Genomic DNA, 14,109 nt, shown 5'->3' with positions numbered 1-14,109 from the left:
TACTCTAAAACACTAATTTATTTAGTAGAAACAACTGAAGCCAAAAAAATACTTAAAAAAATAAAATAATTAAAATAACAATGTGCGATAAGTATTGCTTGACTTTACACAATTATCTCACTAGACCATCAAAATTTCAAATAAACAAACTTCATCACTTATTTTTCAAATCTGACTAACTTTTATGGATCAAATTATTCCATCTAATCAATAAATATGTATGAAACGCATTTTATGCAATACTCACGAAATTTACAGCTTAACTCGTGACACTATCATAATCATAAGTAGGAAAGAATATTATTTAGCTTTATAAAAGCATTTATATTTCCAATTAATTAATTCTATTTAAAAATGAGAGAAGAAAAGTTTAGAAATTGAAGGGATAAGTCGAAGTAAACGTAAAAGTCCAAACTTTACATTGTAAATCATCACCATCATCATCAAATCCCATTTCTTAAGCAACCTCTGGAACCCTTGTCAACTCAAACCCCATTCAATTCATTTCCCTTTTTGTTATAAGGTAAACCCAGAACAAGGGAACCCCAAGAAAATGAATCCCTCAGATAACAGTGACCACCCTCAGCTTCCAACGATCAAGATCCACCACCCATCATCCCCTCACCATCCCACCTCCACCGCTACTCCCACCGCCGGTGCCCGCCGTAAAATCGGTGTAGCCGTTGATCTCTCTGATGAATCTGCTTTTGCCGTCCGTTGGGCCGTCCAAAACTACATCCGAGCCGATGATGCTGTCGTCCTCCTCCACGTGTCTCCAACCTCCGTACTATTTGGAGCCGATTGGGGCCCTCTCCCCCACATCCCACAAAGCCCAGGAACGCCACATTCCCAGCAGAAACTGGAAGACGATTTCGATGCCTTCACGGCGTCTAAGGCGGCGGATTTGGCCAAACCCTTGAAGGAAGCTGGGATTCCTTTTAAGATCCATATAGTGAAAGATCATGATATGAGGGAAAGATTGTGTCTTGAGGTGGAGAGGCTAGGGTTGAGTGCTGTTATAATGGGGAGTAGAGGATTTGGAGCTGAGAAAAGAGGGAGTGATGGCAAGTTGGGAAGTGTCAGTGATTATTGTGTGCATCACTGTGTTTGTCCTGTTGTTGTTGTTAGGTATCCTGACGATAAAGATGTCGGCAATGCCCATCCCGTCGTGACTGTTAAGGAGGCTGAGGTGGAGGAGGAAGGTGGCAAAGGTTAATCCTTTTTTGGGTTTCTCTTTTTTGGTTGGAAGTTTGGAATCTTTCTACTTGTTTCAATGCTTAATTTGGATGGGTTACAATCTATTGCTCATGTGTTTTTATAGTATGATACTCTGAACTGATTAATAGAATATAGTAGCAAAGTCTCATCAAATGATCCATACTGCCAGTCCTACATAGCTGGTTCGTTTTGGTTTTGAATAACTGAAATTTGGCTTCCTGGCTGTGTCTAGATGTTTAATTCATATGATTTTAGCTTTTCTTCTCGATCCATATAGCTAATCCAGCTTGTTAGAGATGTATTAGTTTGAAGCTGTCCATGTAGCTTATATATTGTTGAGCGGATAGGATATTATATCCCTTCGAATATTGTTTCAGATTGCGAGTTCATAGATAAGGATGTGGTTAATGGACAACAGAACTAATGATTTAATAAGAACATCAAGTGGCACGAGGTGTGCGTGGCAATAATCTGATAATATATGTTAATATAAAGAGTAGCTGGGCATAATTCATATATAGTAAAGATATGTGATAGCAATTGTTCCAGGGTAATTAAATATGTGTAAACACTTGATAGGAATAGTTTCTCTTCCCTTGCTTTGAGCTCTGTCCCGGATGGCATGTTGTTAAATTTTGGAAGCTAGTTGAAATGGGGACCGGTGATAGGCAGTGCAAATGATGTTTTGATAAGGAGGACAACACAGGGTAGTGTTGTGTGCTTGATGTTGGAACCTATAATAGAGGTTGCTGCTAGATTGATAGTAGACTAGAGACCATTGTCTAAATGTGATCAAGACACGTGGAGAGCATATTCTACTATCTCTTAACCTCATTAATACATGAACTGGCAAGTTATCCTGCTCTTAGAGGTTTGAATGAATGACATTTTTATCATGGGAAATGGTCAAATTATATTAGAAAGATATTTCTGAGCAGTTGTTTGCCCTCATAAGATGAAGCAAGTTGATGCATGCACTTCTAGTGCTTGAGGCTTGTATGATTTGATTGGAGCTTAAAAGGAAGCTTTTTTTATGGCAATTAGGAAACATATTTATTTGGAAAAATATAGGGAGATAAATCGAGTTGGTGTACTTTGTAATGTGGACTTTTTTGTTAAAGCATGCTTCCCCCTTGATATTCAGGGACTTTAAGTGTTTGCCAGAACATACTTTTGTTTTAATACATGTTGCTTTACAACATATTTTTTTGGATGTTACATCTATTTCAGTTGGGATGTAGTTGAAATGTTTGGATTAATATGATTTGGGAAGTAAATTATGGCGGAAAAGTTAAACTTTTGATGCTAAAAGGATATCCCTAGCTATTATATTCGTATACATATCAATCGATACACATTTCTTCTCTCTGTCTTCATTTGTTTGGTTAGGCTATTGCTTGTGAAACTCTGCAACTTATGGAATAAGAAGACATGCAAAGAAAAACATCTCTGCGCTCTGTATGGTTTCCTGGTGGAAACATGAGATTGCCTGTTGTAGCATCCAATAGCATGTTTAAGTAGCACAGCTTTGCCGAGTTTCTTTCGTGGACATTTTGCTTCACATATGAAATTTGTGTGAGCTGCTGAATTATTAACTTACCCCAATTCTTTGAAATTGACATTAGTGTTTGATGCATTCTTTCATGGCAGATGCTTAGGGTAATTTCAGCTTAATCTTATCAGAGTACCAGGTTTGTATCTTCATGCTTAAGTTATATTTGTCATTCTTTTACCCGTTTATCGTTTCTAACTTATTGTAGCAATGCTAGGAACTAGCCGGAATGAAAAGAAGTCGTGAAAATGTCTAGCAGTTCATGGTTAAACTGGAATTGAACCAAGGGTTTTTTTTTTTTTTTTCCCTCCTTTCATCTGCTCTTTATATAAACTCTTAACGATGATGATGTTGTATGGTTAATGAGGTTTCTTGATTACATTTTTATGTGACTCAACTCTTTAAGGATGTTGTGTTTTTACTGTAATTTGATATACTATGAGATAAATAGATACGGTCAACATTTGGTTTTAGTTTTTATGAGCTGTATGTGTTTGCTTTGAGTGCCATAGAGCAGAGAAAATATGAATTATATTCCATGACCTTCCGCTTAAATTCAATGGTTTGGGTTTTTGTAATTGTTTTTGGTATGATATGAAACTATAAATTATTATATTTTAGTATTTATATTATTATAAGTAATCTATTGATTAGCTTTTAATAACTAATACAAGTATTTGCTCAAGTGGTCTTTGAGATAAAGGAAAGGTCAATATATACTCATCTTTAAACATTATTAGTGAATTCACGTTGGGTTTAATTAAATAAATTATGTAAAAAATTAAGAAAAAAACTGGTTTAATTATCGATAAAAATGACCGTTTAATTCGATTAAGAAAATGGATTCTTTGCTATATCATTAAATGGATAAAAGAAAAGGACATGTAATGATTGAAGTTAATCCACATTGACTAGTTGTGCAACTTGAGTACCTCTTTTTTTTTTTTTTTTTTTAATCCTTAAATTATATCCACCATGCTCAATGTTACAATTAGCCACAAGTTCCACAATCAAAATTTCAACTCAAATGTTTTCTTTCATTATAAAATATATTTCATACTATATAATTAGATGTTTCTGGCATTTCAAAAATTCATACACAATTTAAAATACCAATTGTTTACTCTTTTTCTTTTTCTTTTTGATAAAAGAAATTACAACATAATACATTTAAAAATATATAAAATTAGAAATCAAACCCAACCCTAAATCTATGATTGAAATGTAAAATTTATGATTCCCTAATTTGTAATTAATTATTCAAAATACAAAAAGATTGCAACTACGGGAGACATTTTGCCATTTTATTTTTAAAGAAAAAGTCATAAAATGCCATTTTGGATCCATATATACTTTACCCATTTTTTTTTTTTTTTTTTTTGGTTGGGTATTTTGTTGACATCAATGGACGTTGTGCCTTGCATTTGAACATCATGCAACTATAGATTTATAGATAAACAAACTATTGATTAAAAATTAAATTAACTAATGTTTATAAAATAATTATTATATTAAAATTCGATAAATTTCAACAATGAAGAAATAGGCACCACAAACCAAAGAAGGAAAATAAATTATTTTCTGTCATAAAATTGAAACATTTTCCAAAAGAAAAAGGGAAATTTTTTTTTGTATTGTGCAAGTTAGGATATATAATGAGAGAATTAGAGGTAAGTGAAATCTAACGGCTCTGATCTCGGCTCAACCTGCAGATCCCACTGATTATAGTTGATGCATCATCATCATTGGTGATCATGTGTTTTTGCAGTCTTTTTAAAGAGCTGATGATAGCCGTTGATCCCGACTCTGAGTCATCATGATCTTGATTTCTAGCCGAATGATTACCTTCAGCTAATCTTGGTAGCTTGAATAATCTTGTTGAGCTCATTGATGATGATGCTTCTCCATTGGATGATCCTACATGAGATGAGGAGCACCCAATCTCATCCTACATAAGACAATTTCCCTATGGTCAAAAAAAGGAAAAAAGACCTTGTTTGGTTTCTTAGAAAATGCATCACAGAAAGAAAAGAAAATTTAAATTTTAACTCAAACACTGAAATACCCAGATTCTAAATTTCACAAATGATAGAAAATTTTATTCGGATTATCAAATGGTAAGAAAAAAGAAAGCAAAATATAATTGAAAAAACTTACCTCAGAACAAAAACTAGGACTTTCTCTCATCCTCTTCGAGCCGCCTTCACTGCTACTTAAAGAATCTGAGCTAGCCGCCGGCTTTGACATCGTGAAAGAAGAAGAAACCTCTGACCATGGAACCACTTGATTTTCAGCATCATCTTCCTCTTCCCCTCCTTCTCCTTCATCATCATCGTCGTCATAATCTTCTTCTTCATCCTCATACTCTCCCTCCGATGACTCCTCCTGCTCCGTCGTCATTTGGCAAGTAGTATTTTTGTTGGCTACACATGACTCGCAAACGGAGACAGCAGGGCTGAGGTGTTGACCAGAGGCGAGCCATGGAGTTGGGTTTTGACAAACATGGCAGAGGAGGGTTCGGGTGTGCTTAGCTACAAGAAAGTTAGCTTCATGAACCTTGACGTCGCAGTCCCAACATAGGTTTGCCTGATCCGATTCGCAGTGCATTCGAGCTATCCCTCTGCATAGTTCACATTTCTTCATTTTTTCTCTTCTTCTTCTTTTAGAAGATAAGCTCCTCTCCTTGAAAAAGTTAATATAAACTGAAACCAAAGTACGAAATCCAAAACCATCGAATCATCTTTTAACTTTTTTACTATTTAAAACGCGTAAAGGATAGTTTTGTAATTTCAGTTTTGTAGGCGTAACCTAAATACCTAATATCCAATATACCTAAACTAATCTTCAATGCTAATAAGTAATTTAATAATTGTCTTTTAACTCAATTCACATTTATATTTTTATTATAAATATTTTAAGTATTGTATAAAAAATTTATGTTAAATAAAATTGATAACAACTTTTATTTTGGATTTGTAAAATACTTAAACCATTAAATATTAAAGTCATACTAATTTTTAAAGTTGATACTTAAAACTTTTATTTTTATCATAACTGATATTTAATATATTTACTGTCATTAATAAAAAAATCAACCAATCATATCTTATCACGTACTCTGTAAAATATTTTAAAAGATTGGTAAAATATTTTTAAAAATTAGTAAATAACAATATTGTATCTGTAAAATTGAAAAAAAGGTGTTTTATAACCATCAAAGTAAAAAGCCAATATAGGTTTTAGCCTTCCGTCTCCCTATGATTAAGAATTTATAGTTTAGGGTTTGCGATTTTTGTACCTGTATATTTTGTTGGTGGCTCATTAGTTCACTGCACTCGTATTGATGAAGCAGGGCCTGCATATATTCGTCTGGCATGCAGTAATAAAGAAACCAATATAAGATTACTTAGGGTTTAGGGTTTGAATCAACAATGGGTTTTGGTGAAATCAGAAGAACTCACAAAAAAGGCTAATTCAGAACTGGGAGTTTCCTGAAATCGTTCAAGAGAATAAGATGATTTAGATGAAGGAACATTTTTCAGCGGGTTTCGTTGAAAAGAATGGGGTAATTTTCTTTGGAGTAAAAACAAATTAATTTACCCTATTAATTTTATTAAATTTAATTGTTTTTTATTTTCTTCACATATTTTCAACTAGTTCTCGAAATTAAAAAATATTTTGAGGAAATAATTCAAATGAGGTACGTGGCAAGTGGAGGAATTTTTCTAAATGGTTGTTAACTTTTGGAATAAAATATGTAACGAACCATAATTTAGGTACTGTTATAACAAGAAAAAAAGTTTATGCATCAAATTAAAGAAAATTAGCATAATTCAAGAGGTGTTTGTTTTCATTTATCAACTCAATTTAATTTGATTTTAGTTTTAAACAAAAAGTTAAAATATGTCTGTAATTTTTGTTCATTTTGTAAATTTAAAATTTAGTCTTTATACTTGTATTTTTAAAATTTAATCTTTCTACTTTTAAGATTTTAAAATTCAAGTCAAAATATTAACATTATTAAAATTATTTTATTAAATTTAAGTTTATTATAATATCATTTTAGTAATATTGTTGCCAAATAAATATTTTTTATTTTAAAATATCACATTAATAAATTTAATAAAAATAACAGTGTTAATAATTTACCTAAATTTAAAATAAAAAAGAAGGGTTAAATTCTTAAAAATTAAAATAAAAGACTAAATTCTAAATTTATAAAGAATACATATACCTATATCAGATTTTAACCTAAAAAAAATTATGCAAAAAATAAGGAATTTGAGAGATTGGGGTGATGTGTACAGAGGAGGAGACCGAGCTGGGTAGAAGTTGATTGGGTGCCACGTGGAAGACTTTGGTCGATGAAATATATTTTTAAAAACTAGAGGATTGAAGATTGGAATGAAGTGGCGGTTCTCCAAATCTATCCCACGCGGACGAATCCAGACCATGAGTGTGGCCACGACCCACGTGATGACCACCTGATTCTCGAAATTGATTATTTTGATGATGTGGCATAATGGGACCCACCTTACTTTTTTTTCTGGATCGGGGGACCCACCTTTACATTTATCCATGCTTTTATCTCCTAATTATGCCTATTTGAATTTATTTTGTTGGGATGCCCATTTTTAGCTAAAAAAAGCATACATTTATCATTGCATTAAGCATTCAACATTCAAAGGCACAATTATTTTAATGAAAGTTAAGCGGGTGTGGCATTTTAAAGAGTTTTTTTCCTTTAATTGAGAGCAACTCAGGCCTTTTTGTTACGACTTTATTATTATATTAAATAAATTTTATGTTTGATATCAGAGTTGCTTATAAGATGATTAAATATGTTGTAATAGGAAATTTAAGTCTACAGATATTTGAAATCTTTTGATTGTGGTTATTGATAAATGATCATGTTGCGTCGATGTCAAACTAAGCTTTAATTAATTATTATTTTCGCTTTAAAATATATTTTTTTATTGAAAATGAATAGATTATTATACGAAATTAAATAGGTATTTTTTAATTTTTTTAATATAACCTACTTAAATAAAAAAATTAGAAAAGCATGTGTTTTAATCAAACAAACCTAAATTTATATTGCTATAATTGAAATAATAAAAAGGGCATGGTCTAAAATATATTTGCATTATCCTACTAATAATGCGAGTATGTGATAAGCCATTGAAATGAATGGGCAAGGACTTGGATGCAAGTGGAGCAATCCCCACCACCTATCAGGTAAATTATTTTTCTATTATTATTTGAGTAGTTGTATTAATTTTGATGATGTGGCAAACTTCACATGAAGATGCCAATGTGGCACACAATTAAGGGAGGTTTTGTGGGGAGCCAATCAATCAATCAATCCCCACACATTAAATATTAAAAAAACTAAGGAGAAGATAGGGAAGGGGGAATATGTGGAGGAGAATAGAGATAAGAGGAGTTCTTTGCATATAGACCCCTTCGTAGGAAACAACAATTTGGCATTTAAAAAAAAACAAATGTGAGCCCCCACCACAATTTTATACCCCTTTTTCTATGTTTTTCTCTTTGCTATTTTAAGGAATTTATTTCTTTTATTTTTTATTTTAAAATGTAAATATAATTGTTAATAAAATTAAAATTATTTTATTAATTTTAAATTAATTATAATATCATTCTTTTATTACATAATTATTAAATGAATAATATTTTCTTATTCAAAATATTATATTAATAAATTTAATAAAATAATTTTAAATATATAAATAATTAAACTTAAACTTTGAAATCTAAAAAATTAAATTGTATTTTAACATTAATTTTTCTTTGATAGTTCTATATATATATATATATATATAGATAAAACTCCAATTTCATTTCCTAACATCTTTCTCATCATTGCTTCTTTTAGAGACTAGCTGTCAGATTTTTAAGGCTTAATTCATGAATCTTAAAATTTTCTATTTAATTTTTTATGTTAATTTGATATTTAAAGTACATTCAATTTTTAATTTAGTACCTAAAATATGTTTTTGTTATATTTTTAATTTATTCCTTTTACATACGTTAAAAAATTCTTATAACCAATCACAAAGAAGTAGCGTGACATCTTATGTAAAAACAAATATTTTGTTTTATTAAATGTATATACACATTAAAAACATAAAATATTCATAATATATATAATCTAGAAAAGAAAGAATATAGATTATAAAAATTTATAAAAATAAAAATTACAAAATACAATAATTGAAAAAATTAGTTGAAATTAAACATATTATTACGAATATGTAAAAATATAAAAATCATTAAAAATTTAAAAAATTTAAAAAGGTTTAAAAATAAATTTTTATAAAATTCTACAAAGGTATTTAAATTTCAAGGTATTTATCATTATATATTTTAAAATTTTATAAAAATTAATGTATTATATATATTTTACATATTTAATTAATATAATATATATAATACTAAAAAAGACATGTAGCATGTTCTAATGATGCCATGTGACCAATCAATGCTTAGTCAATAGCCTAGTAACGCCGGTCAACGATCGGTTAAAGTCAAATATTACAATTTAAATATTTAATATTACAATTTTCTATTTTTAATTTAAATTTAATAATTTTATTTTAAATAAATTTATTTGTCACTTGACATTTTTTATTGGTTAAAACATGTCATATGACGCTTACAAATTGTTTATTAGATATTTTAATGGCCCTTACAAATTAAACCAAAATAGAGAAAATTAATACTTTTAAGTACTAAATTAAAATAAAAATTTAAATACCAAAATAGAAAAATGAATATACTCCAAGAGTTAAATAGTAAACTAAGTAAACTTTTAATAAGAGACATTTCAATAATAAATTTTGTGTTATTAATTTAATTTTATTGAATTTTTTATTTTTATGTATTTTAAAAATATCCTGTTAATTTATTTTTATATATATATTTTAAAAATATCATAATGGCATTTATTTAAAAATTCCGTTTTGGTCGGATATGGTGAGATCCAACTCAATCTAAGGGATGGTATTAGGTGTCACGTAATAATATTCGATAATGCCAATTTAGATTTCTTTGAAAAATGTGAGTGACTTATTACTATTTAAATAGGTTAAAGTTTGTTTTTTTTTTTTGGTAAAATAAAGCATACTCACATCATTGTAGGCCCATCATTAATCTTTAAAATTTAATATAAATATTTAAGTAGAGATTGGGTGGTGGACGCTCTTTCCATTTCTTTCTTTAAAACTATTTACTTTTTAATTTTAATTTTATTAAGATTAAAATATTATATACGTGTTATATGATTTTATAAATTTAATATTTAATTATTTTTTAAAATATTAAAAATACTGTAAAATAATATTTTTATTTGAATTATTGAATGTAATTAAAATATATTAACTTTTCAATTCTAATATAATAGAAAATTCTCAAATAATAACTAAAACATTTTTAGCACATGCAATATAATTTTGCTTTATGTAATCAACGGAAAGTAGCATTATTAAAATAATAACTAATCAACATAATTAACTCTAATATTAATTCAGTGGTAATTAAGATGCTTAATTTTTTTAAAAATAACTCTATTTTACATCAATAAAATTAACACAATCTTTTTAAAAATAAAATTAACACAATTTTGTTTATGTCAAAATTTTTAAATTAATAACTGTAAATTATAATTATAATTATCACAATTTTTTCTTTTCATTTATGCTAAGAGCTCAATTCAAGTAATAGTTCTATTTAAAATGGATTAAATATAACATTGGTACCCAAACTTATTCACTTTTCTCAAATTGGTACTTATGTTTTTTTGTCCCAAATTGGTACTCAATTTTTTTTCCTGTCCACTATATTGGCACATGAGACTAATGACGTTAATTTGTTGTTGACGTGGCAAAGCTGGCCAATCATATGCCGCCATATGGTGTCCTCTTATACCTCTTTTTTTTTTTCTTTTTTTCCCCTCCTCTTTCTTTCTTTTTTTTTTTTCATTTCTTTTTATTCTTTTTCTAAGCATGCTTCTACATTCATCTTTCAGCTATAACCCTCCCCCACCTCCCCCAAATTTTCCCTCATTTTCTCACCATCCAATCACCACCAAAATTTCTTCTTTCTTTCCTTCTTCTGTCAAATTCTACACTAAATCTTTCTTCTGTCAAAAACCCCAAAAAAATTCCCTCACTTTTTTACCATCCAATCACCACCAAAATTTCTTATTTATGATATCATACACATTAACGAAAATATCTTTTATTTCCCATTATTATATTATATTGGCAATTAAATAACTTTTATCTTTATTATTAAATTTATAAACCTAATATTCATATTCTAAAATATTTATTCTAAAATCCAAATATATTATACCAAGTCTAAATTGAAATAGTATACTCATTATTACCCAAACTTAAATAAACTAATTATAGTCCAAATCTCAAATCTAAAATAAAAAGAAATTAAACATAATACCCAAATACAATTTGTAAAAGTTAAAGCCCAATTCAAAATTTAATTCAATAAGATTAATATTTTTATTAAAATATTAAAATATTTTTGTATTACTAGTTACAATTATAAACATGTATTTTAATATACTAAAGTACACATAACTATTGATGCTATATCTTTTATTATAATCTATAATACAATAACAGTTATATATATATATATATATATTAATACTTATAAAATATATTATTTCGTTATAGAATAGTCTATCGCATACTATAAAAATAGAGTAGTACATAATGTTAATTATTATCATATATTATTGTTTATTATATTGGTTGAAATATGCTTTAAGTCCCTATACTTTTCCCTCATTTGAAAGTTAGCCATCCTACTATATTATATAATGTTATATTATATCATATCATATAGTATATAATTTATTAATAGTTTATATACATGCATTAATGATTAAATATTATAATATCATGTAATACTATATCTTTTATTATAATCTATAATATAATAGAAATACATTATATATTACATATTACTATTATATTTTAGTGTTTATTTTATTTTAGTTTAAATATGTTTAAATCAGAACACCCTAACCCTATCCCGTCACCGGAACAGGATTACGGAGTATTACCGATCATTACAGTTCAATTACAATTAAAACAGAAATAATTATTACACAGTTCATAAAATATTTCTTATTGTTATTTTAATGGACCCTTGAGACCCGAGATAGAAGATAAACATAAATCGGGACTCAATCGGAAGCTTATAAAATTTTTCGTGTAATTCTCAAAATTTCCCTTTTTGAACAGTATCATATGCCCGTGTGGTTTAGGGGACACGACCGTGTGTCTCCATGACACGCCCGTGTGGGCACACTGTGTGACTCAATTCGAAGCTAAAATTTAAGATGCAGGGGACACACGGCCTAACTACACGCCCGTGTATAAGCCGTATGTCTCACACGGTCGGGCCACACGCTCGTGTGCCAAGCCGTGTGGACTCACAATGAGCCTTAATGTCAAGTTTACCAACCCTGCAATACAATAACACCAAACAATCTAAAAACCTACATTCAATCACTTCAATTCACATTCAAATCTATTCTCAACTTGTCAAACTAGACATTTTATATGACTACATGATAAGTCTTTTAAGTATTTCACATATGTTATCAAATAACCCAAATTCATACCAAATAGACTATTACACTATTGCATTCATAATTCAAAGTGACATACATAAGACATCCTAGGTACATGCTATTACCAATAATTAACATGCTTTACCTCATTGAATTCGGGATCGGCCTGGGATGCTGATTCAACGGTCTGGCTTTAACTTACCTTGCGCACGGAAACAAACCGTACACTGAGTATGAACCCAGTGGTATTTCTATAATCCAAACACTTAATAATATGAAAATATAACATTTACTTAAAAATCATATAACAATCACAATTATTTAATTGTTCAATTCGTGGACAAATTCCTTATACTAATTCAATTCTTGTCATCTATTAACCCAATAGCTTTTCACAATAAATTCACAAATCATTAGAACAATAATATTTTTCATTCATATCCAATTCAGAGATATTTAATTCATGTGCCTTATTCACATTTTAGTTCACTGTTCAATTTCAATAAATATTATTCAACAATTCCCTTGTCAATCAATATTCTGTACTTATTCATTCCAATAACAGTTAGTATTTTCAATATTAATCACTTATCAATATCATTCAGTAACGATCAATTGTTCAAGAATGATCGATTATTTAGTAACGATCATTTATTCAAGAATACCAATTATTCAGTAATAATCAGTTATTCAGTAACAATCATTTATTCAGTAACAGTCATTTTTTCAGTAGCAGTCAGTTATTCAGTACCTTTATTTACCCTTATTAACATGACTAGGACCTAGATGGATACACGGATCCAAACACCAGTACGGCACATTGTGCCTCATCGGTGTTGTCGAAGAAAACAGTAGCAGTACGATACATAGTACCTCATCGGATTAAACCGAAGTAACAGTAATAGTACGACACACGAAGTGCCTCATCGACACAAAGTCGAAGTAATAGTACGGCACTATTAGTGCCTCATCGACCCATGGTCAAAGTATCCCTGTACACTTCCAATCCTATGGCATGCCAACTATATCCGACTTAGCCCGAATACTGTTAATAGGGTTTTCAATTTCACTTTCAATTTTTTTTCAACCAAAACCATTTCAATTAATCACATATATTCTCAAATCAATACAATTCACTTTACCTTCCAATAACAAATATTTAAATTTCACAATAATCACATATTCATAATTAATTTCATCACATTCCCAATCAATATATTTTTCAAATATAACATACATCCAATATTCAATTTTCATATCAACCACATATATCCATATAAATTCAATTCAATAACAATTACTAATACTTACCTTAATTTCTTACAATAACATATAAACCACAATATAACAGTTAATAATTAAAATTCAGACTAATTACCAACTCAATTTAAATTCAATACCAATGCTCAAATATCATATAAATTATAATTTCACAAATACTCAATTCAATATCAAATATACTACACTTAACTTAATTTTCTTACCATAAATATTTAAATTAAATATAACAATTAATAATTAAATTTGGATTATAAAAATACAAACCGTAATTTCTCGAATTATTCTTCGTCAACTTTCTGTCGATGTTTTAGGTTCCTTATTAGCTATCAAAGCTTAAAGCTTCAAATCCCCAATTTTTCCTTTCTTTTTTTTCTTTCCTTCCTTCCTTCTCTGTTTCGTTTTATGCTATTCTGTTTCTTTCCTTCTTTTCTTTTCT

At 29.0% G+C, this 14,109-nt stretch overlaps 2 protein-coding genes across 3 annotated transcripts; one reads left to right on the top strand and one right to left on the bottom strand.

Moving 5' to 3' along the window:
• Positions 1-336: 336 nt before the first annotated feature.
• Positions 337-3,243, top strand: LOC108483599 (universal stress protein PHOS32). 2 transcript variants are annotated; one of them, XM_017787083.2, is made up of 3 exons: positions 337-1,211; positions 2,869-2,909; positions 2,979-3,243. In XM_017787083.2, the coding sequence occupies exons 1-2, from the start codon at positions 554-556 to the stop codon at positions 2,874-2,876; spliced, it is 666 nt and encodes a 221-aa protein (XP_017642572.1). In that variant the 5' UTR covers positions 337-553; the 3' UTR covers positions 2,877-2,909; positions 2,979-3,243. The 2 variants fall into 2 exon arrangements, with proteins under 2 accessions (XP_017642572.1, XP_017642571.1); XM_017787082.2 differs by having other exon boundaries at positions 339-1,211; positions 2,988-3,243.
• Positions 3,244-4,261: 1,018 nt separating this feature from the next.
• Positions 4,262-5,532, bottom strand: LOC108480901 (zinc finger protein CONSTANS-LIKE 4). Its single transcript, XM_017784031.2, has 2 exons — positions 4,928-5,532; positions 4,262-4,718 (listed from the first exon to the last, which is right to left on the bottom strand). Exons 1-2 carry the CDS (start codon positions 5,411-5,413, stop codon positions 4,452-4,454), a joined length of 753 nt encoding a protein of 250 aa, XP_017639520.1. The 5' UTR covers positions 5,414-5,532; the 3' UTR covers positions 4,262-4,451.
• Between the last annotated feature and the right edge of the window lie 8,577 nt (positions 5,533-14,109).

The sequence above is a fragment of the Gossypium arboreum genome, chromosome 1, assembly GCF_025698485.1.
Source record: "Gossypium arboreum isolate Shixiya-1 chromosome 1, ASM2569848v2, whole genome shotgun sequence".
Lineage (NCBI taxonomy): Eukaryota > Viridiplantae > Streptophyta > Magnoliopsida > Malvales > Malvaceae > Gossypium > Gossypium arboreum.
Note: the sequence above shows the minus strand (reverse complement) of the source record. Positions and strands in the feature narration are given on the sequence as shown.